Source organism: Schistocerca nitens, chromosome 6 (assembly GCF_023898315.1).
Source record: "Schistocerca nitens isolate TAMUIC-IGC-003100 chromosome 6, iqSchNite1.1, whole genome shotgun sequence".
Lineage (NCBI taxonomy): Eukaryota > Metazoa > Arthropoda > Insecta > Orthoptera > Acrididae > Schistocerca > Schistocerca nitens.
In genome coordinates, this window is record NC_064619.1 from 581551853 (window position 1) to 581577487 (window position 25635).

A 25635-nucleotide genomic window follows, 5' to 3' on the forward strand; every position below is an offset into this window, starting at 1 on the left:
AGCCATGAGTACTTCATTATCTTCGCTACTGTGAAGCACATCTCTTCTACTGAACGAATGCTCATAGCTCTTAAGGTATGCACTTTAGAACCCATGTTTACGCTGATACAATAGCTCCCTACTTAGCAGTCATATACAACCGCTCGCTCACCGATAGATCTGTACCTGCAGATTGGAAAATTGCGCAGGTCGCACCAGTGTTTAAGAAGGGTAGTAGGAGTAATCCATCTAACTACAGACCTATATCATTGACGTCGGTTTGCAGTAGGGTTTTGGAGCGTATACTGTATTCAAACATTATGAATCACCTCGAAGGTAACGATCTATTGATACGTAATCAGCATGGTTTCAGAAAACATCGTTCTTGTGCAACGCAGCTAGCTCTTTATTCGCACGAAGTAATGGCCGCTATCGACGGGGGATCTCAAGTTGATTCCGTATTTCTAGATTTCCGGAAAGCTTTTGACACCGTTCCTCACAAGCGACTTCTAATCAAGCTGCGGGCCTACGGGGTATCGTCTCAGTTGTGCGACTGGATTCGTGATATCCTGTCAGGAAGGTCGCAGTTCGTAGTAATAGACGGCAAATCATCGAGTAAAACTGTAGTGATATCGGGTGTTCCCCAGGGAAGCGTCCTGGGACCTCTGCTGTTCCTGATCTATATAAATGACCTGGGTGACAATCTGAGCAGTTCTCTTAGGTTGTTCGCAGATGATGCTGTAATTTACCGTCTAGTAAGGTCATCCGAAGACCAGTATCAGTTGCAAAACGATTTAGAAAAGATTGCTGTATGGTGTGGGAGGTGGCAGTTGACGCTAAATAACGAAAAGTGTGAGGTGATCCACATGAGTTCCAAAAGAAATCCGTTGGAATTCGATTACTCGATAAATAGTACAATTCTCAAGGCTGTCAATTCAACTAAGTACGCGGGTGTTAAAATTACGAACAACTTCAGTTGGAAATACCACATAGATAATATTGTGGGGAAGGCGAGCCAAAGGTTGCGTTTCATTGGCAGGACACTTAGAAGATGCAACAAGTCCACTAAAGAGACAGCTTACACTACACTCGTTCGTCCTCTGTTAGAATATTGCTGCGCGGTGTGGGATCCTTACCAGGTGGGATTGACGGAGGACACCGAAAGGGTGCAAAAAAAGGGCAGCTCGTTATGTACTATCACGTAGTAGGGGAGAGAGTGTGGCGGATACGATAAGCGATTTCGGATGGAAGTCATTAAAGCAAAGACGTTTTTCGTCGCGGCGAGATCTATTTACGAAATTTCAGTCACCAACTTTCTCTTCCGAATGCGAAAATATTTTGTTGAGCCCAACCTACATAGGTAGGAATGATGATCAAAATAAAATAAGAGAAATCAGAGCTCGAACAGAAAGGTTTAGGTGTTCGTTTTTCCCGCGTGCTGTTCGGGAGTGGAATGGTTGAGAGATAGTACGATTGTGGTTCGATGAACCCTCTGCCAAGCACTTAAATGTGAATTGCAGAGTAATCATGTAACTGTAGATGTAGACATTTTTCTTGTTTTGGTTCGTACTACGTCCTCCCAAAATATGGAAAGTAAAGAGCTTGCAGTAAAAGAGATTTATTTCACAGTATCGAAGATGTAGTGCTCATAGCTCTTCAGGGACTCCTTTTGTAGCTCATGTTTACTGAGACTTTTTTGCTACTGGTATCATGTACCTCCAGTTGTCTGCATTTACGCAATTACTTATGATACACTACAGATATTCTGTGAGAACTATGCCTCTCCTATTGAATCGCGTGATAAAACTCGTCCACTGGGAATTGCGTCTGCATCAAAAGGAAGTTTAATGTTTTTGTTTAAAGGTAAGTACTGAGCGAATATCAGATATTACGTGCGTATAGTAACGATGTAAAATTAATAAGAGAGATATAAATGGCACTCGGTGACCCTTGCTGAGTAATGCGCCTTACTTTTGCCCTTATGCCTGCGTTTGTTATTTTTGTCCTTTGTTTTCATGTCAGAAACGCTAAGCAGCATGTATCCTGCCTGTCCCAGCATGACAGAGATACCATACGGCATACTTGAATGCTGCATGTATGACTTTTGTTTATTGGCATGGCTTCATTTGATTTGTTTGTAGTATGAACTGACTCTGGTGGCGTCTGACAGCCTAAATGAGCAATCGACTAAGGTGGTAATCCACGTGAACGATGTCAACGACCTCCCGCCGGTGTTCAATGCGACACTGTACGAGGCATCCCTGCAGGAGGAGTTCTCGGGTCCGCATCCCTACAGACTGCTCCAGGTCAGGCATCTGGCGCCGCTGCCTTCTCGTTAGCTGGTGGTGGAGTAATCTGCGGGCGCGGCCGCGGCCGCTGGGTGTTGGATACCGTAGTACAGTAGCTACACGCCGAGGGAATAGCTGGTGCTTCAGCGAGCACCGTTCTACGCATTTCTTCATACATTCCAACTATACCGTGGTCTAACCTCCCCCTTACATAAGTAGACACGCAACTCCACAACTCCCGTGGATGTACTTATCTTCGTTGATTTCGTTTGCCCAGAATTACAGGTTGAAGCCTTCATTTGATGTCTAAAGTCAAACTGTTTGGCAACAAAGAAGAAACTTGTTTATTCCGTTAACTTCGAGCTCAAATATGTATACAGCGTGATTCAGCTGCCCCTACTGCTAGGTCTTATGCAACCCGTAGCACCTTCGAATGCCACTCGCGAGATTTTCATATTATCTCGCTCTCAATGCGCGATCCGATATTCTTATGTTCTTGTTGTGGTCTTCAGTCCTGAGACTGGTTTGATGCAGCTCTCCATGATATACAGTAAAGCTGCATGCCCTCGGGAAAAATTACGGCTGTAGTATCCCCTTGCTTTCAGCCGTTTGCAGTACCAGCACAGCAAGGCCGTTTTGGTTAGTGTTACAAGGCCAGATCAGTCAATCATACCCCTCCGTTGCGGCTGCACCTACGGTACGGCTATCTGTATCGCTGAGGCATGCAAGCCTCCCCACCAACTGCAAGATCCATGGTTCTTATAGAAAAAATAAATAAGACCTTATTGTACGAAATTTAATGTTAAATTTTGTACTGGGATTCGTTTTCGCTGAAGGCCATAGTTTTTCGGGTTATTCAACAAAAACACATTTGATGGCCACTTTTGTTCATTTTTCTTGAATAATTCGAAAACTACAGCCTCTAGCGAAAAAAATCTAAGTAAAAAGTTTAACTACGTTGATGATGATGAGGTCCCATAATCCGAGGAGCGTAGGGGACGACGCGGGAGACCCGCACCCCCGACTAGGCAAGGTCTTAGTCATTGCTAGGACATACAATGCCATTGCCTTAAGCCGGCCGGTGTGCCCGAGCGGTTCTAGGCGCTTCAGTCTGGAACCGCGAGACCGGTAGGTCGCAGGTTTGAATCCTGCCTCGGGCATGAACGTGTGTGATGTTCTTAGGTTTGTTAGGTTTAAAGTAGTTCTAAGTTCTAGGGGACTGATGACCTCAGATGTTAAGTCCCATAGTGCTCAGAGCCATTTGAATTTTTGCCATTGCCTTCCTGCGACCGTAATGGGGATGAATGATGATGATGAAGAGGACACAACAATACTCAGTCATCTCGAGGCAGTGAAAATCCCTGACCCCGCCGGGAATCGAACCCGGGACCCCGTGCGCGGAAAGCGAGAAAGCTACCGCAAGACCACGAGCTTAACTACATTAAATTTCCTAAAAAAAAGTCCTATTCATTTTTTTCTGTAGGACTAACAGTTTGTGTGCAGCGAACATGAGAACATGAAAATCTTGCGTGTGGTATTTGAAGCTATTGCAGGTTGTATAATAACCGTATCAGGCCACCTAATTTTGAACATTCTTCCGTAGCACCACATCTCAAATGCTTCAACTCTCTTCCATTCCAGTTTTCCCACTGTCCATGTTTCACTAGCATACAATGATACACCCGAAACGTACATTCTCAGAAATTTTTTCCTCAAATTGAGGCCTATGTTTGACGCTAGTAGATTTCTCTTGGTCGGGAATGCCCAGTTTTGCCTTTACTAGGCTGCTTTTTATACCCTCCTTGCTCCGTCCCTCATGGGTTATTTTGCTGCCTAGGTAGCAGATTTCAAATAGTTCAAATGGCTCTGAGCACTATGGGACTCAACAGCTGTGGTCATAAGTCCCCTAGAACTTAGAACTACTTAAACCTAACTAACCTAAGGACATCACACACATCCATGCCCGAGGCAGGATTCGAACCTGCGACCGTAGCAGTCGCGCGGTTCCGGACTGCGCGCCTAGAACCGCGAGACCACCGCGGCCGGCAGCAGATTTCGTTAACTACTTCCTGATCAGCAGTTTTGATGTTAAGTTTCTTACTGTTCACATCTGCTTCTCATTACTTTCGTCTTTCTTCGATTTACTCTCAATTTATACGCCATATCCTTTACTAGTAGTATTCCCGCCTTCGCAATGGAAGTTACAGAAGGGCGTTAGGGGTAGTATAGCTGTATTTATCACTGTTATCATGTGATGTAACAGAAAATTCATTACAGTTTTTTGAAACCCAACTGGCCGTTTGTCCATGCACAACCCCAGCCATTTTCTGAATGCGAAACTTTTCAAAGGAAAGGGATAACCAGGCAGTTTGCCACTTAAAGTTATCTCATCACGAGAGTCAGCTTTTCTTATTCCGTTTCCACCGGCTGCACCTTTGTTGGTACGTAAATTATTTTCCTCTAATGAGGCACAGTGTAGCTCGCACTGTTATTTCTCTGTCACGAGAGCTGTGGAATGGAATTTTTGGTTTGCATTTCATACCCATCTTACCAAATCATCGGTTGAATTTTAAAAAATTCTTTTGCTGTGGGTCCTGTATTCGCTCCAAACTTATTGTTTATAGGACCGGTGGTTTGGGCTTGGCATCGAGTTGCCAAATCGAAGACACGTCACCCCGTCCCCCACCACCCCTCCCGGCACACACAAAAATTGAATACTGATTTCACCTCATTAGGAACTGAATTTTTCAAAATACTTTCTTGGTCGAAACCAATGGCATTTGTGCAGCACAAATATTTGTTTGTTCACTGAAGTGTTCAAATATTTCATCTGTGACAAAAGTCCATAAAAATCGTCGCGGCGACGTTTACGTGGGACAAATAACGCACTCGTAAAATCACTGACTTCTCTCGAGATTTTTGCTATTATGGGCAATAAAGCTTTTAAAAAATAATCACTGTGAAACTAGCCCCTTATTACACAACAATTACTTTCTCTTGTGCCTTGGAGTTTGTCTTCTTACCCTACCACGCCCGTTTACATTCCAACTTAAGAACCATCAAGAAATGTACTTCAATTTTGTTTACTTAACGCAGCTGGGCGGCAACAGCCGAACGAATTTTTTCCGTGCTAACGCCTGTGTGGTGGGGCATACACTGCGCGACAGTCGGATGCGTTGCAGGTCAACAGGCATACCATTATGCGCCCCTTTAACCCAACACACGTCACGTGATCGCCTGCACGCAGAATTGCCACCTCAATGGAAAGCCAAACAAAATCGACTCAGCGCTCCACGAGTTGATACCCGTTCTTGCCCTTTAGGGGTACAATTTTACAGCGTTTTATCATTGGGCGGATAAGATAAAGAACAAATATTCCCTCTAAATTTCATATCTCTAGGACCAATGCTTTAGGTTGTGCATAAATCCCGCAAAAATCTTTGAACTCGTGTTTCACCTCTTAAGAGTTCGAATTTTCCTTAAATCCTTTCATAGCGATCACCTACGTCACACAGAGAATATTCCCTCCTAAATTCATGTTTCCACGTCCAGTGGTCTAGGCTGAAGTTGTTAAGCCAATCAATCAGTTTCCCCTGTTATACATCTATATATTTTTTAATTTAAATTCCTAGAACCTCGTTTGTCAGTACCTCCAGGTAGAATTTGCATTATATATTAGACATAACTAACTCTCAAATACCTCATGTGATACATTAAAACGATGTACCACTCTGATCCGAATCCATATGCCTACCTGAAGGTGGGCGCATTTGTTATCTTTTGAGCTCCTCCCCTCTGCGCGCGCGTGTTATTAATTGGGAGGAGCTTCCTTCCTCCTCCCCCGCCCCCTTACCACCCCGAACCCTTTTAAAAGGTCTATAAGAGTACTGGGATTGAAGAGTGGTGGACTGTGTAGGTAAGACAAAATAATTGGACATTGAGAAACTTGTATGAAAGCAAGGAATGAAGAGGACAAGATATTTGGAACGGCCAAACATCTGATTCCAGTAATTTTAGAAGAAATGTTTCTTACGCAAGAGAGTGGATGATGGAATGTGTGTCACTGTATTATAAGTCATTCCATGACTTGCATGTGGAGAGTAGTTACTTTTTAGGTTATTGGAGAAGACCAAAGAAAATTTTCTTAGAAATACAAAACGAATATAATTACGACAGTACAGGCTTATCCGTATCTTGCAGTCACTGAATACAGAAAAAACAGGGAAATATGTATGTTCAAGTAACTACAACACCTCTCGTAGAGATGTTGTAGTTGATAGAGATGACAAGGATGGAATACAATTTCGCAAGAAAACTAGAAGCAGAAAAAGTAGATAGCCAGGAAATAAGGAAATGACAAATGAATAGGCTTTGAAGGTCTACAAGTAAAATGATAAATGAAAACCGAGGCCAACTTCTTACGTTACTGAACAAAGCTACACTAACGGGCGTAGGCGATTGAATTCAGTATGTAATATGTAAAACGTAGGCGTAATAAAAAGAAATGGCTTATTTAAACTCCTGACTAAACGGAACAAGTTTATCTAGAGAACAGCTAAAGCTGCTATAGGCTGCACAGAAAGCACACTTATTCTAAAAGAAATTCCAAGAAATAAAATAAAATCAAACGAGGCACTTGACGATATCAGTGCACTGGGAAATTTCAAATAAAACTAATGCACACGTCGCTAGAGAAACGCCCCTGGTAAAAAAATTCATGGTATTTAAAAAACGCATGAAAGGACACAGAATGCAAACTTATACGATTCATATAATCAGTTCTTAATTTGTGTGTTCAGAACCTCGGGATACGCGGACAATGGACTAACAAAATATTCTTATTGCCTTAACTGACACAAGTGTTTTCAGAATTTAATTTTCACAAGTGATAACACTGTAATTGCCAATACAGGTGATTTACAGACGAACTTCGTAAAGCAGAGCAATGTGAAATGCGCAGATCTGGGCAGAAAGGAAAGATTCTGCTTCCTGGTAAATACTTCGTTTGATGTGGAGTAACTACGCGGACGACATCATGCAATAAATAAAGAGTGTTTACTGTTGAGTATTTTCACCAGTATCAATGTGATATAATAAGGAAAACAAAATGACTGTATTAAAACAGGATTACATAATGTTGGATACGACTTATTTACCTTGATAAATACAGAAACAAGGAAATTAAAGAAAGAACAGCAAGCAAGTTAATGAAATTCCTTTCAAGCGAAGGAAGAGTATGAGCTTAAGAAGGAAGTTAATTAAAAAGGCTCCCGAAATAAAAAGTCAGGGAGAAAAGAAACGTAGAACTGATACCGCTCATAGAGAACATATATTTTTCTCGTTTACGACGTAAACAGAATGAGAATGTATATTGAGTACACCAGATCAAACTTAATTGATTGCACTATGAATGTTGGTGATTATTATGTGACGACCCAAAATTAAAATAGCCTCTGGTCCAGTCTGAGGCTCAGATTAACACTTCCTGCTAAGTTAAGCAGTCGTTCACATCAGTCCTTATTATGCTAATCCTACACGGTAAGAAATCTGTACGACGAATGCGGCAGTCCCTCAAAGGAGTGAAATCTTGGACTTTCCTTTGCTACAGGTTACATGTTTTCTGCACGACTTAAGATCTTTTGAGAACTTGGTGAAAAAGCGATGATACTTTCATTGTGGGTCATTAAATTAATAACTGCTCTGACAGAATCGCGGAGTACGTATTCACGGAACAGAGAAAGAACAAAGTCAGCTCGATAAGGGAGTAATTACAGTAGTTTCATGTCGAAATCTTATAAAAGGTGGGATGTCCTCCGGAACAGGTGAAACATATTGTGATACCGTCACGGAATATAAAAGTACAGATGGTATTATTACAAAGGTGTAATGTTTCCGCAAAAGAAAACTAAAACTCACTTCCGATTTTCCACCCATACATGTATATACTAGGCAGGTGCCAGGCTGCAAAAACTAAAGGTTTGCAGTTCGAGCCTCAGTCGGTCGTGAGATGTTACCTGTACGCCATCGCATCTTTTGCTTCTGGTAATGATGTGTTAATGCGAAAATTGCGGAGATGCAGTGTGTTCAGAGTTCATTTCAAACTGTAGTTCCCCTACAACTGGCTGGATAAGTTAGTCTGCAAATTGGAGGAAGGACCAAGGCTAGGAAAACACTGCAGTTATCAAACCAAACTTCGGTTTGATGATAGCTCTACTTTGCTACCTGTATTGTACTGACAGAAGTTCAAAGTAATTTTGGTAAAATCCAATTCAGTGTTGATGAAGAAGCCAGTCAGTAAGTCCTCACCTGCGATTCTTTAAAGAATAGAACTCCAGTGTATAAATTAGCTTCAAACGTATGATTACAAATGAGTTAATGTGCTCAAATATTTGAAGTTATCCACTTAATACCTTTACACCTTAGACGCAAAACCATAATTTTATCTCATCAACAACGAACGTTTAGTTAGCTATAAATTCCTTTCCTTTCATTACTTTAAGTGGATGTTAGCGAGAAAACACTTTAAAACCGTTTGAAAAGTTGTTTAAAGTTTGTTGGAAGTCACCAAGTGCTCTTATTGCCAAATACGGGGTGAGTGTGTTTTTGGTAAAATGCGCTCCGTTTTAAGTAAAAGCTAGTCTTTCACGCGTCTCCTGAACTGTGAGTCGTACAATGATATAATTTTTCAGGTGCGAGTACATTCAGTGGTGTGTATGAACACTGTCTGCAAAATGTGTCGTGAACATAGGTAGTAGTAAAGAAATAATAAATTATAAGTATTACCTGATGCAGCAGTTTTACTGCATTAATGGCGAAAATGTAGTAAGTGATTAACGTTTTTTCCTTCATCATTTTGTGATGCCCCCTAGCGGCAGAGAGATACAACTTGCGTCAGTGAACCGAGAAAGTCAACCGAGTCATATCAAAGATATCAAATACATCAACCGATATTGAGATCATAACAAAAAATTCAGAGGCAGTACTTCTCACTACACCATCTCGTACATTTTCGCTGTTCGGACAGTCAAACCGTCACATGAAGCATAAAATTTTAATTTATTACTTCTTCGCTACTAACTGTATTTGCAGCACATTTTGCAGACAGTATCCACGAATACCACTGGATATACCTGCGAAATTACAATATATGACACATAGCTCAGGACATGCATGAAAAACCAGCTTTTGCTTAAAATGGAGCACAAATTACCTAGAATATACTCAATCAGTGTTTGATAATGAGAGCAGTTAGCATCTTCTTTGTCACTTGCATGCTTAAGGCCAGATTTTTAAGAAGGTATTGCATTTGTAAAATATTCAGTAGTTTGAAGCTCTTTTATACATGTGTGTTCGATTCTTTACAAAATCAGGAGTTTACTCATTTGAAATTATTCCGCATACCTGCTTCTGAAAGGTAGGATGCATTGCACATGAAAAATATTAACTTACTTCATGTGTTCTTTTCCCTTTCTGTTTGGGTAGTGTTGTTTTATTTGAGAATCTATGACACAGTGGTAGTGTCTGTTCTAAAATATATGGATGTAAAGCATAGGCTACTGCAAAGATACAAAAATACAAGCTGCTGAAACACCGTTTTGACAGCCATGAAGGGATATACAAGAAGAAGTGGCATTAGGAATGAAGAAATTTGCAAGACATTTAATGTTGAATCATTGTTAAGATACAACAAAGCAGTACAGCAGAAATGGTACTCATATTTTCAGCAAATGAATGATATAAGAATCCCAAAATCTTTGGTTCAATACTGACCAAGAGACAATAGAGGTGGACCAAGAAAGTAACGGAGACTGGGTCAGGCAGTTTTGTCCAGCCTGTGACTGTTAATGATAGGTTCATGTCATAAAGTATTCATAATGAAATGAAAATTCCTTCACATATTCCAACACTACATAAGCCATTATAAATTTCACTTGGTGTCAACAAGGTGCTCATATTCTGATATTCTGCAGTAACCTCTGAAGCAAATACGCAGCAAATAAAAATGCATTATTCTTAATAATCAAATTTGTAAATAACTTTTGAATATGACCACTTATTACGAAAAACCAACCAATATTTGTATCCTCTGTATAATTATTGGAAAAACACTACACGACTCTAAAGTTCAGAATGGGATTAGTCCAGTCTTAATTTTTACAATGTCATATGTGTGCAGTGGTCTTCAATCTGAAGACTGAGTTGATTCATTTCTCTATGCTAGTCTACCCTGTGCAAGCCTCATCTGTGCACAACTACGACAACTTACATCCTCTTCAGTCTGTTTAATGTAGTCAAGCCATGATCTCCCTCTACAATTTTTACCTCCTAAACTTCCTTCCATTGCCAAATTAACTATGATATACCTTGATACCTCAGAAGATCCCCTGTCACCGTATCCCGTCTTTTAGTCAAGTTGTGCCATGAAGATCTTTGCCCATCAGCTTGATTCAGCACCTCTGTGTGAGGTATCTGATTTACTCCTCCAGTCTTCATCATTATTCTGTAGCACTTCATTACAAAAGCTTCTCTTCTTTTGTCTGTGTGATTTCTCTACCATCTTTCTTTCTTTTTCCTATTTTCATTTTAAATTATAGATGTGGAGGAGTAAATGAAAAATAATAATTCTGATACGAAGTGATAAGTCTGAGAAAGAACACACAAGATGAGAAGAGGGGAAAAGAGAATGTGTAATATAACATACAAGACTTCCTATTTAATATTTAGCTGCATACTTCTTCTCAAAAACAGCAATTGATAAATACATTAACTTTTCGGACTAGAAGCCTTTAATTTTCCAAGGAAAGAAAATATATGACAACAAGACCATAAGTGCTTTACCCCAGAAAGTCGCCAATCGCTTGAAAAGTGTTTTTACTGTCCTGCAGTCACTCCTTTGATCCACCATCCAGGGTGGCACTTTGTGTAATCCATGAATATTATTATTTCTTCCAACCCTTTATTATCTTTTTTTGAAATGAAAGAACCGCTAGTTGTAGATTCTCCAGAGTCTTGATTTTGTAAGCATTCTGAGTGATGTTCCAATTTAATGTTCATATATTCCTAACTACCCCACCCTTGTCCTGTTTTTCACTACATGAGGAAGGCCCTGGTTTCTATCAACTAGGTACTGTTGTCTGTGAGGGTCAATTTTTGTCACACAACAATTAGAAGTTTTTCTACATTTCTTTTGTTATTGTTAATTTCAGAGCTTATCTGCAGATTTTAATACAGATTGTGAATACTATCAGTCATACTCATCATTAAATATAAAAAATCTGCATATGATTAATCAGTAATTATTTCACTTAAAATTGGCTTTCCTGTTTAGAGCTTCATTGTATTATTTGTCTTTTTGGTGTGACTATACAATACACTTGGAATGGAATGTGTCTAATATAATTCATACATTCATCACTTTTCAGAATTCATGCTAAAAATGAGGTATATGCATATTTGCATGTTCTTGATAGCATAAATATTGTATCATTGGGGAAATGTTTTTGTAGAATGTTGCTCTTCAAATCTGTAATTTAAAATTGAATGATTTCTGTAGTGGTTATACATATATTCTTGTTAAGATATTTAGCATGAACCAGCCAGATTTAAAAAATTTTGTCATCCATAAAACCTGCAAAAAGGAGTTCTTCTGTGTTAAGTTGGCAGAGCATGTGCAGCATGATATAATTTAAATTCATTTGCTGCATGCTTCCTGTGTTTCATCGACACAGAAACTACACCAGTAGAATTTCTTTATTTTGTTTAAAAGCATGGTCCAACTAACAATGTGTGTTGTTAACATTTTTAAACTAGTATAATTAATGTAGCTAAGATTTTCTCATTTTACCTGAGTAAATTTTTTACAATAATTCTTTCTGTATTAATTCATTTCTTTTTTATTTCCCTGCTGTTGAAAATGTTATTTTGAGAGAAATATTTTGAGCATAATATAAAATCTAAAACCCATTTCAAAAAACAATTTCGATTGGACTGCCATGGAGTCAGCTTAATGACTTCAAAGCAGGGAATTAAGTACAAAACTTTAGGTGTGTTTTTAATCCAGTGTGTTTGTTGTGTAGTTTTATCACTGAGGCGGAGATAAATAAGATGGGAAATAAGACGAATGATGATTTTTATAGTTGCTCAATGAAATGTAGGAATAATTTGATGTTCACGTGTTTTAAATTCATCAGAAGTATCCACTGTGATCATACTAATTGAACAAAAACAAATAATGCTATAAAACGGAAGTATTTAAACTGAATATGAAACCAATAGTTTACAGGTAACAGGAAAATAACACATATCAAAGATAAATACTGGTACATGTTAAAGTATCAACAGCACCATTTATTGACTAGAAGTAACAATATAATAGCTGATTATATAACTTCTGAAGAGACTCTCAGCTTAACATTTCTGAAAAATGTGTTTTTGATGCAATAAGTGTTCCTTCTGTAGGCTTTATTGGTCACATTCATTTACCAGTCTGGTATTTCAACAGGTCACAGCAACTGATGGTGATAAAGATCGACCACAGAATATTGTCTACTTCTTGACAGGTCAAGGAATTGATCCTGATAATCCAGCCAACAGCAAATTTGATATAAATAGGACAACAGGAGAAATCTTTGTTCTTAAGGTACTGATAGTTTTATAAATATACATTCTGACACACATGTCTGTGCACCACACACACACACACACACACACACACACAACAGCTGGCTGTTGTGGTCCTCAGTCCAAAGACTCTCTTGATGCAGCTCTCTACACTAATCTATCCTGTACATGCCTCATTATCTCCAGATAACTACTGCAAATTGTATCCATTTGAATCTGCTTACTGTATACACCCCTTGGTCCACCTCTGCAAATTTTACCTGCCACTGTTCTCTCCAATAACAAACTGACAATTCCTTGATGCCTCAGAATGTGTCCTATCAACCAATCCAATCAAGCAGCATCATTTTTTTTCTCTCCTATTATATTTAGGACCTCCTCATTAGTTACATGATATAACCGCCCAATCTTTAACATTCTTCTGTAGTACCACCGGGCAATGTGGCGCAGTGGTTAGCACACCAGACTTGCACTCAGGAGGATGATGGTTCAAACTGACATCTGGCCATCCAGATTTAGGTTTTCTGTGATTTTTCTAAATCACTCCAGGCAGACACTGGGATGATTCCTTTGAAATGGCATGGCCGATATCCTTCCCCATTCTTGACACAATCCAAGCTTGTCCTGTGTCTCTAGAGACCTCGATGTCAATGGGATGTTAAAACCAATCTTTCTTCCTTCCTTCCTTCCTTCTTCTTCTATAGTACCACATTTTGAAAGCTTCTATTCTCATCTTATCTGAGCTGCTAATTGTCTCCATTTCACTTTTCTACAAAGCTATAGTCCAGACAAATACATTCAAAAAGGACTTCCCGAAAGTCAAGTTTCTACTAGAGGTTAACAAATTACTCATTTTCAGAAACACTTTCCTTGTGATAGCTGGTCTGCATTTTATATCCTCAGTTACTTTCCTGTCCAAACAGCAAACCTCATTTGCTGTATTGAGTGTCCGATTTCCTAATATAAATCTCTCAGTACTGCCTAATTTAATTCAGTTACATTCTATTACCCATCACAGCTCAACTACAATAAAGACTGAAACTTATTAATAATGGAAACATACAGCAAACTTTTAAACTTTTGGACAAAAGGAAGTTCAAGGAATAAGTCATATGTATTTATCTCTGTGTTTGTGATTGTAATATGTAACTTTTAACAGGTGCTTATATACTTTCCACCATATATTGTTAACAATTGTTAACATAATCTCATAAAGGCAACATGGAAATGACAGTTGCACTGTTTCTGAGAGAGATGCCCAAGCATTCGCCTTGCATTTCATTACATGCAAACCTGTATAGTTGAACTAACTTTTAGTAATAAATACTTAGTTAAATTATTGCACTATCTCTTAATTTGCATACAGCTGATTTAATATCAGTTCTGTTGTTGAACTGATCAGTCTAAATATTTTCTGAATCATTGCCTTTGATTTAAATAAAACTTTCATCAGCTCACAGTTTTTCACATAAAGACAAATGAAAAAGAAAGAAATATTGCACAGACCTGTTATGAGTGAGCACTTTCTAGAAAAGTCCATTTTGTAGAAAATGTAGATGTTCTGAAATCTCACATAAGATTATTAGTTTACATATTCTGTGATGCATGGATATAAATTTGCCTTATGCACAGTGTTAACTTCACAGATTATTTCCGGTATCTGTCATTTTTAATTTTCATTTTTTTTTAATTCCTAGCCATTGGACAGGGACCAGCCAAATGGTCGTCCTCAGTGGAGGTTTACAGTTTTTGCTCAAGATGAAGGTGGAGAAGGTCTTGTTGGTTATGCTGATGTACAAGTAAATCTAAAAGATATCAATGATAATGCACCAGTTTTCCCCCAAGGGATCTATTTTGGAAATGTCACAGAGAATGGGACTGCTGGTGAGTACTTGTAATTACCAGATATAAGAGGATAAAATTGTGTAAAGATGTTTACCTATTATAGTTGTATTTTCTTGCAGGAATGGTTGTTATGACTATGACAGCAGTAGACTATGATGATCCGAGTGAAGGCACAAATGCAAGACTTATCTATTCTATTGAAAAGAATGTCATAGAAGAAGAGACTGGCTCACCAATATTTGAAATTGAATCAGAAACAGGTGTAATTAAGACAGCTGTGTGTTGTCTTGACCGTGAACGCACACCAGATTATTCAATACAGGTTGTTGCCATGGATGGTGGAGGGCTTAAAGGTTAGTTGTGTGATCAAAACATTCAGGCAAGTAAAAATTAAAACTCTTACTGTATTAGTCGCACTGCTTAATAAATAGCTTGTGATGTCTAAAATTTTGGATAAGTGCTTTCTTATTGTTTGTGTATTGCTATCATAAGTAGCTACAGTGGAAAGATAAAATAAAAATGGAAACTGAGATTTGTATTTCATGTTTCAGCACCACATGTTTACCTTTCTGATATAAGAACATAATGTAAAACCAAAAGCTTTATAAGTACCTTCAGTTTTCCCATGAAACCCATGCACAATTATTCAACATTTCCTTTTCGATCTGCCAATATAGTGGCATACATTGTAATGTATGGAAAAGAGCAATAGAGGTTGCTAATAGTTCTTTATTTTTTAAGAAATTATTTTTGAAGTTTAAATGGTTCATAGAAAGAGCAAAATAGAGAAAAAGTTCCTGTGTTCCTAGTTAAAAAAAAAAAAAGTCTAGGTGTTGCGTATATGCAATGCATCATGTAAGCATACACTTGCCAGTCAACAAAGCATACAATACAATATGGAGAAACATCAGTTATTTTATTTTTGTTTCCAAGATATTTATTAAAATAACTTCCACTGATATTCTATCATTGTTATGCCATATTTATGAATATATAACTAACACAATCTGCTATAGTAACATCATATCTGAATTTTGATTAATCTTGTAGTAATGACAAGAGCACTAAGAGTAATTTTCCAGCTACTGGTGGACATTGGTGTAACAATTCTTAAGACAGAAAACAAAGATACATCTCACATTTTGCACAAGTAACAAATATATACCCACCACATCCAAGATCTCTGCATTGGTTTCTTCTGGCATTCCAATTAGGCCAGGGGTCAGAACATTCACTTGGTACCTATTGTTGTGGGATGACAGCCCTGAGGCACTTTTTCTTTCTTGTTTCAAGTTGCTGCAGAATGCCACTGCTTGGTCTACCTCTTTTCTGTCCAGATCTCCCTATGTTACAAAGACACTGCACCACCTCAGTCCCAAACTATTCTGATTCAGGGGTTGCTCAGAAAGTTTCTTCTTTAGTAGCACTTCTTTATAAAGGATCCAAGCATTTATGACTGAAAGCTGATGCTTATGGTAAAACAGTCTGCAATACCACCTCTTGCATGTTAGTGTTATATAATAATGACCTAGATTATTGTCCATCAAATCTACTCTTCCCAAGTGGTTGTTATACACTGTTAAAATTTTATGACAGCCAATTTATTCATATGGTTTTGAACTTTTAATAGCACCTCAGTTTCTTTTCAGCAGTTTACCTGTGAATGTTGACAGGAAAGTTATCCTTCCATATCACAGAAGATACACCAACACTATCCACACTGGACATGAATTCATCTGATGTACCTGCTGCATGAATTCATCTGATGTACCTGCTGATGGCTTACTCGGTTTTTTTTCTGCATATAATTTGCAATCATGAATTCTGTTTGTATGTAATTTTTCTAAGGACAGTGTGCCCTGTTGACACAAATACACCATAAGGGAGGTTCATGTGCAGAAGCTGCCAAAGTAAAGTTTATGACTGGTATGTTTCAGGATGTTTCTAGTAATACTGATGACAACATTCCATTTAGCAGTCAAATCTGGCTCTGAAGGTAACTGAAAAGCAGGATCATTCTCTTGCCCTGTAAAGATCTCAAATCTGCAGGCAATTCAGATTTAGAACAAAGAACAAATAACTTGTAACCTCACAGTCCGTTCTGAATGTAATGCCGCAGATGATGTCTGATTTTCATTGCTCACATTTGCTCATCAAGTCACAAACTTTCATCCATTGGAACTGATGAAAAGCTTTTCAGCAGAGAATCAACAGTTGGTTTGATTTTATACAATTTATCTTCATGATCTTTCTCTCCTATAGGTATTTATGAAAGTTGTCATGAAAATGTAGACTTACCTGAATTTTTAAAATATATTCAAGGCATATGTTAGTACTATAAGTGACAAACATCAGTAAACAGATTTTAATACACTTCTCCCCACCAGACTTTGTTATTTGAAGGACTTTAGCTGGATCTGTATAGAAAATATACAACGTTCTTTCATCTGTTATTTTTTGGAACAGTTCACATTCGAAGAAATATTTGCAAAAGTAGTAGGTGTCTTCCGCTGTGTTATTTCATCAGAATAATCTAAGTTTCTTTTAAAGTTCTGCAGGAAAGGTTCTTTCTTTCCAACATACACTGGATTTTTTAAAATTGCTTTGACACTTTCAGGTTCACCTTTCTTGTTCATCGTCTTGTGAGCACAACCAATGGTTTTGCTGTTATGATGCTAAGTTAGTGGTATAACATAATGAGAAACATTTTCATTTTCAGCCTTTTGAGACACATGTTCATTTTCAACACTTTGTGAGGTGCTTGGAGGAAAATGAGATAAATCAAAAGTTTCTATTTTGTCTTCTGCTGAGAAATCATTTTCGGAACTTGTGTAACCATGTAATTCATTTGGATTTGCTGTGAGATCATCATCAACGTCACTGCCGAAGTCACAGAATTCATCATCACTCACAGATGGTATATCCAGATGGTATACCGCTGAGATTGAATAATTGATCCATAACCTAAAAGTCAATGTTAAAAATTAACATAACAATAACTATACCTCCATGGAAAATAACATCCAAGCACAAAAAGCAGACCATTGAACGAGAATATTTACAAAAATTATGATAAGGCAAAGTAGCTTCACCAATACTGTATGTCAGTATCCACACAGTGTTTCATGTGTGCAATATACACAAACAATAACATACAATTTGAAACTGAATAATTTGCACAGCTTGTCTTCTCAATTATTGTTCTAAATATCTGCTTTAGTTTGTGTGATTTTTCCTTCTTCCTAAACTGGTTCTTACTGAGGCAAACACAATGTGATATTAAGCAAAATTCACACTCAACAACTTTATCTGCCGTCATACAAAGAAGTTACCAGGAGTCTGCAATGCAGCTATCTACTACACACATAGTATCAGAGATACTAACTGTAAACTTTGTTGCATCTGGGAAACTTGGTTTAGTTCATTAAATTGCCACTAGGTGTGGAAAAAGCAATTTTTCAATCTATGTTGCAGATATGCAACACTGTACATTTAAGGGATAAAAAAAAGATGAGAAAGGTGAGAAGAACATGTTCCATAATGTAGAAGATTATCTAAAAGTCATTTCAAGTTTAATTATTTCTGAGAAATATTCATTGTCATATATAATTGCTGTGTCATAATTAAAAAGTCTTTATAAAACATGCACCTACATGTGCTCACTGAATTAGACCCAAGGCATAATTTATGGGACACCATAAGAATATTTTCTAGAGGCACCACAGTAATGAACGTTCGGAGTATCATATCAATGTATGTTATTTCTGCATTCCAAATAACATAAAAGGTCACATTTAAATAGTATCACAGCTGGGACCTCAGCAGTTCGGTCCCATGGGAACTTACTGCCACATGTACCATGTTTCATCTGAAAAATATAGTATATATGATATGCTTTACAATAATTTTCTGATGATGGAAGATCATACCACAGAATTCTCCATGTGGGAATTAGCACCAAGACATATGGGTTAGTGGTTACAACAAACCAAATACATTGGTGACCATAATGTGTCATTACAAAATACCTACTGCAAGTGGGGACATCAACAGGAAGTGAGAATCATATGAGTCAGCTCCTCTATTGTCAGAATAATTTTTTTTAATTCTTTCACAAACCAGGATGAGTTCATGGGGGCACACAAGCTAGAGCCATTTTTCTCATTTGTCTCTCTTTTTTGTCCACTGTGCTTCGTACATTTATGGTATTTCTTCTGTACATTGTTCCATCACCATGTCGAATCATCTCTTACCTGGATGTTCCACAACACTGTGTCCATCAAACAAGTCACCAACATATATGCTCCTCCTCAATCCACCTGTGACACACTTCTCTCATTCACTTTGGCTTTGGTCTTCGTCCACTGTATTCTTTCACCTTTTAAAAATATTTTGAAGAATGTTTATTTAGCCATACAGTTTTCCATTTTTTGCCACTTTTATTTATCTTACATTAAGTGTCAGAATCCATTTATGCTCAGTTTTTGAACACTTTAAGTAGCTGATATTCGATCTCACTCAGCAGATTTCTTTGTTGCATTCCACACTGCAGGACGAGGAAAAGGGGGGTTGGGAAACATTAAAGGAAGGTAAGAAGGAGAAAGAGAAAATGCAAAGTGTTAAGAGGCAAGTGAATGGATTGTAGGATGATCAGGTATGATTGGAAGCTGAAGCAGCAGGTAGAAGAAGGTGGAAGTAGAAAGAAAGAAAGGAAACAAATAGAATTTAACACAAAATTCAGTTCATACAATTAGAGAAACAACTTCCATCTCAAGGTAAAGGTCTTGGGTGATACCAAGAAGATAGAAGTTCCTGCTGTTGCATTAACATTGCATTAGAGACTGTCTCTAGAATATACCAAAACTGTTATTTGCTTCTTCTTCCTGCTTCTCCTTCTATCTGTTGTCCTTTCTTCTTATGTATTGTCTACTCCTTCTGCCCTTCTCTTACATGTTGATCTCTCTCTCTCTCTCTCTCTCTCTCTCTCTCTCTCTCTCTCTGCTCTTGTAGTATATGATGCTGTTTATTACTTGACTTTATGGTCTTTTTATTGGTTAAAAATCATTTAACTCTTTTGGTTACAGTAAATAAATTGTTGTTCCTACACTCTTTCTTTGTTATTGCCCCAGTTTTTCATCAGCTACAAAATCAGTTTGTAATTTTCTTCCTTTTATTTGTCATTGCCAGTAAAAAGCCATAAGAGCTGAAAGCTGCAATGTATATATTTTGTTGTATGATAACTATTTAATATAGAGATGAAAGTACTATGTTGAATTTGTAGTATATTAGATGTTTGAATAGTTTATCAGAACTGACAACTGATTCCATCACATTTTTCGTTTGTAGGAACTGGAACAGCTTCTATAAGAGTGAAAGATATTAATGATATGCCTCCTCAGTTTACAAAGGATGAATGGTTTACTGAAGTTGATGAAACAGATGGAACTAACTTGCCTGATACTCCTATATTAACTGTAACTGTTCACGATGAAGATGAGACAAATAAATTCCAGTATAAAGTGAGTTTATTCTAAATAGCAGCCATGCTTATTTACATATATGTTACCTTAATGATAAATAAGGAACGTTTGAGCAGAAATACTAATACAAGACTATTTTAGGTTATCGAAAACAGTGGTTATGGTGCCGATAAGTTCACTATGGTAAGAAACAATGATGGAACAGGGTCACTGAAGATAGTCCAACCATTGGATTATGAAGATCAGCTTCAGAGTAATGGATTCCGTTTCCGGATACAAGTCAATGATAAGGTATGTTACATTCATCTTTTAACAATTCTCTTGAAAAACAGTCAGTCACCTGACAAATACACTTAAAATGCCATGATGCCATGGCAAAATATATGATAAAATCTTTCAGGCATCAGAAATAAAATTTGTAGATTCTCAGATTAACAAATTTTATGTTCACAGCTTATGCCAAAAATTTAGTAACTGATTAGTTTCAAAGTGAGAAAAAATTATCTTTAACCTTTCTTGAAAATTACCTTTATTTTCTTAAAAGAAACACTAGTTGCAGGTTTGGTTACCACATTAATTTTGTTTGACATTTAATATCCTAGTAATATGAAATATGATCTCGTAATGTCCAATTCATACAAATGTTAAAATGAATTTTACAAGACAGTTGCAAACCGAAACGTTAGCATTATCTGTGTCTTGGTTTTTCAAGTGTTCCATGTATTCCCTTTAGAATTTATAAGACAGACATTTCTGCAAGACATGAATATTGTCCATCTCCATTTGCTATGTTTTAATGAGTGGCAATAGTGCCTCAGTATGCAGTATATAGCAAATGCCCATATTTGAACCGCAGTGTGAAAGGGCTCAGGCATATATAATACAGAAAACAATCTATTGTTGCACATGTGTGTTTGTGTATACATTTGTGCCTAATATTTATAAGTAAATGATGCATTATAATCTGGCAAGGTTTTTCAATGATTGGGCCCCAAAAAATTCATATGGTAATGTGAACGAACATTCTTATAGTCTCACAAGATGACCATGTCATCATAAGATACTGTAACATGAACAAGCAATCTGCTTAATCCACAGTTTCATAGAATTTCCAATTTCAGAAACAGGAAGCTTATCACAATAAAATAATTCTTACCAAAAATGATGTTGCTTCCATAAAATGGAACAAATTTTCATATCTGCGAGAAGAGCCTAAGACAAGTGCAGAAAGTTTTAGGTATTATCCAGCACTTAAAGTTAAGATTCTGGTTGTATTGAGATGATCTTGAGCCTAAATAGTGTGATTTTAGATACTGAAAGTGAACTAAATGCCACTCATGGATTAGGCTTTAGGCCTGTTCTAACAGGCCAACTGTTGCCTGCAAGGCAGTGTGAGCAGTTACCTATGAACAGAGGACATGTGATTAATGAACATAGAATGTGTGATAAGCATGTTGCCAATCCCTCCAGCCATTATTGCGCGTAGGTGAGTCCTGGTGATGCCTCTGTTTCTTTATTCAAACAGCATCTCATTTGGCCTCATGGTCCTCATTCCAGACCTGTCTGTGTTCCACATGGAAGGCAGAGCTGCTAACAATTTGGCTACTGAGAAGTGTGATAGAGATCTAACAGCTTCAAAAGCCTTTTACTGATATCGAGGAAATTATTTGAATTAGTCAGCTGCTGCTAGATTGACTGTAGTTGTGAGAGTTACTCCTCTATGAGCCACATTAGATCATACTGTTAATGTGACTGTGCTATCAGAAGATTCCATCATTCATTGCAATGAGCATGTTTCAAGCTTTTCATTGGACTGTACAATGGTAACTTTCACGAAAAGTTGGATTTTGTGTCTCTCTGGTTCTGCAGACAACATTAATAAGTTTGAATTATGCTTCTGATTTCTTTAGATGTAGAATGCTACTTCTAACTGTCCTAAATTTCTCTTTTCAGGGAGAAGACAATGATAATGATAAGTACCATGTGGCATACTCTTGGGTTGTTGTAAAACTGAGGGACATCAATGACAATAAGCCACAATTTGAGCGTCCAAACATTGAGGTGTCTGTATTTGAAAGTGCTGAACTGGGGAAAACCCTTGAAACCTTTAAAGCCAGTGATCCAGATCAAGGAGGCAAAAGTAAAGTAAAATACGCCATTGATCGGACATCAGACAGAAAGCGACAGTTTTCTATTAATCAAGAGGGCACTGTATCTATTCAGAGGAAGCTTGACAGAGAAGAGACACCAAGGCATCAGGTAATACAGATAAAAATTCTTAATAGATCTTAATTTAGAGTATAATTTAAACTTACTTTTAGAGGCGGTATAGCTGTGCAGTCATTTGAGATATGAAATGGTTTTTGTGTCAGTTTCAAGCTCATAAAATCTCCTGGTTGTGTCATTATTTTTCCCTACGAGTGCCATCTATTAATTTAATTCCATAATAGCCTTTCTTAGGTACAGTGTGATAAAAGAAACTTGTAAACTGTATTTATATTTAAAACAATTCTCATGTATACTTCAGTCTTGAAAACAGTGCATGTGGGATTGAAGAATAAATGAGAATTGTTTTAAGATACACATTTTGTTAGACTTTGCTGTGAGAAATAGTAGTACACAAATTGTTCATTAATGGGGAATATGTTTTGGAAAGCAACTAATATTAAGAGTTAATTATAAAATTCCACCCATATTTTTATTTAAAAAGATGTTATTTCCTTAGCCATTTCTCACCTTAATAATTGTACATGTATGTTTCTTCCAACTGAGACTTTGGTTCATGCTAGTAAAAAATAAATGCACTAAGAAAGTGGTTGTATTATATGATACTAATCTATAGTACATACTGTGATTTGAGTTATCAGAAGAATATAATAGATGGAAATGAATTGCGGTAAGGCAAGAACGGACTTGAAACAAAAAAATGCGAAAGATGGAATCTGAAACAGAAGACGTATTTTAAACTTGGTATAAGCATTTCTTCGAATGTCACATTTCATGATAAACTGCCAGAGTAATGTCTCATCCACTTCCCTTTGTGGTGATAACAGATAAGAGGGCATCTCAAAATGTAACTGAATTATCTGAAACAGCACATCCCTGAACATGAACACTGCTAGAGGCAACAGTGTTCAATTACTGAACTGACAATTTTCTGATCTAGGTCCCCTAAATTTACTGTGCCCACAAATTTTAAGTTAACTGGAATCAAGAATACTCTGCATTACCTCAATTTTGCTGAACATTATGTTCATACATGCAAATAATTACCTAAAAACTATAACATTATGAATGATCACCCATTATCCCAAATCAAACAGATAACCACTGATAAAATATTCTCCTAGAAAAACTGAACAACCCGTGATGTGTGGTTAATGCATAGCACGTAATATAAATCGACAGGTCACAATGATTCAAACAAGATCAAATGCACAACAACAAAAAAAAAAACATGAAAATGCAGATAAACAGTTACATAATACATAAACAAAGAAGCATTGGCAATTAAAAGCAAATAAAAGGGACTAAAATTGTTTAACTATTACCTAAACTTTTTAACTTTTACCTTGATAGTATTGATAGCAATATTTGCAATAATGCAGACTGTGCCATAAGTCAATGAGTTTGCAAAATTATTATGATTGTAAAAAGAAATAAGTTAATGGACAAAATCAGGTTTTAACTACTATTCTGAATGTTACTATTAAAAAGAAATCAAAATTTATAGTTATATAATATTAACCACCATGAAAAGCTGTGCTTGCTTATGCATATTGAGCTTTTTCATCACTGATTAGAACAATATATTTCACGGTGTCTCTTAGTCAGTGTTCCTTCAAAACAGTTTCCATTTATCTGATGCTTTTGGTGAGTTGTCGACGTCCGACTCATTAGTCCATAATCCTTCAGCACGTAATCCAGTAATTGGCTTGATCAGGGGTTTCTGTTACAAATCTAACAGGAATGCTCAATGTTTGCAGAATTAATTCCATTTTGCATGTGTGTCTGCAATGACAAACATAAGGCAAATTCCAAATTAACTAGTGATCAGCAAAATTCTGTTTTCTACACTGATAGACATTTGAGGACATGAAAGTTATTTAAAAGGTAGTCTACAGCTGTTTGTAAAAATGACTGTAAAGCAAATAACTGTACATATTGACATGGTACACAAATGATTTTAAGGTTTAAAAGTAAACAATCACCAAATAGATAGCATACCACATCATTGAAAGGCAAGCTGAGTTGAGCTGCTGTGCTGTCACAGTAGAGTCAGCCAGGACAATGTGGCCATGCAGGTATATGTGAATATATGTGTTTATCATATGTGCATGTGACTATAATGAAAGCTAGCAACATTGCAATTCTTGTTTATGTGCCTGTTGATGACTCAGAACCCCAACTATTTCATGAGTTGTGTCTTCACCGCTTAAATTGTTCAAATTTACACATACAACTATCATTTTTAAATTCCAGGTAAGTGTATTTATTTGCTGATTTGCTAAGTCCTGTATTGTAGTAATTAATGTCTGTTTCTTTAAATCTATTATTTTCTCCATGTATGATAGATCCAAGCTTCCTCTGTTAAGGCACATTATTAAATAGGTTTTATCAAATGAAGTTCACTTTTGTTTTTCTTCTTCTACAGCTTGTTTTTATGAATTATTATTATTGCAAGCATGCTTATTGTAAACACACATTTTGAAATTGTACTGATTTTTCCTATGTCTTTAGGTAAAAGTCTTAGCTATTGATGATGGAGTGCCACCGAAAACAGCAACAGCTACACTCACTGTTATAGTTCAAGACATAAATGACAATGCTCCCACATTCTTGAAGGATTATAGACCTGTATTACCTGAGCATGTACCGCCTCGGAAGGTAGTAGAAATACTTGCAACAGATGATGATGACAGATCAAAAAGCAACGGACCACCATTCACATTCAGGATGGACCCAAATGCAGATGATGTTATACGTGCATCATTCAAAGTTGAACATGATCAAAGTAAGTAAATATATCCTAGTTTCTGCAAAATAAAATTTAGAATTTTACACAGTAGTTAAATCAGAGAACAAAGAACAACTTGAAGAGCAAATGAATGTTAGACAAAATAGAGAGGAATATTTCGAAATCTGGTACAAGTAGTACAGATAGGAATTACTAGATGTTGTGCTATGGCTTTGTTTTAATTTCATTTTTTTTAACAGAATGGTGCATCTGTGTAAGTTTATATTGTTTTGTTCACACTTTATGTAATATCTGTTTATTTTGTCAGCTATTGAGTGAGTGACATCTGTTAAAATGTGTAGTGGTCATGTGGCTATCAAAATTTGCATTCTGATAAATTTAATAAATTATGAGACAGAACTGCTGACTAGTGTTTTCCTCCAGGAGAAAAAATATGTAGTACTGC

General features: G+C 37.0%; 1 protein-coding gene across 1 annotated transcript in view; it reads left to right on the plus strand.

The window, feature by feature from the left end:
* The window catches only part of LOC126263488 (neural-cadherin-like), a 412393-nt gene that overhangs the window by 333958 nt on the left and 52800 nt on the right, over positions 1-25635 (plus strand). The window contains exons 6-13 of the mRNA XM_049960581.1: positions 2121-2285; positions 12769-12906; positions 14585-14771; positions 14852-15085; positions 20079-20251; positions 20354-20503; positions 22166-22471; positions 24953-25226. Coding sequence (XP_049816538.1) covers positions 2121-2285; positions 12769-12906; positions 14585-14771; positions 14852-15085; positions 20079-20251; positions 20354-20503; positions 22166-22471; positions 24953-25226 — 1627 coding nt within the window. The remainder of the gene's footprint in view (positions 1-2120; positions 2286-12768; positions 12907-14584; positions 14772-14851; positions 15086-20078; positions 20252-20353; positions 20504-22165; positions 22472-24952; positions 25227-25635) is intronic.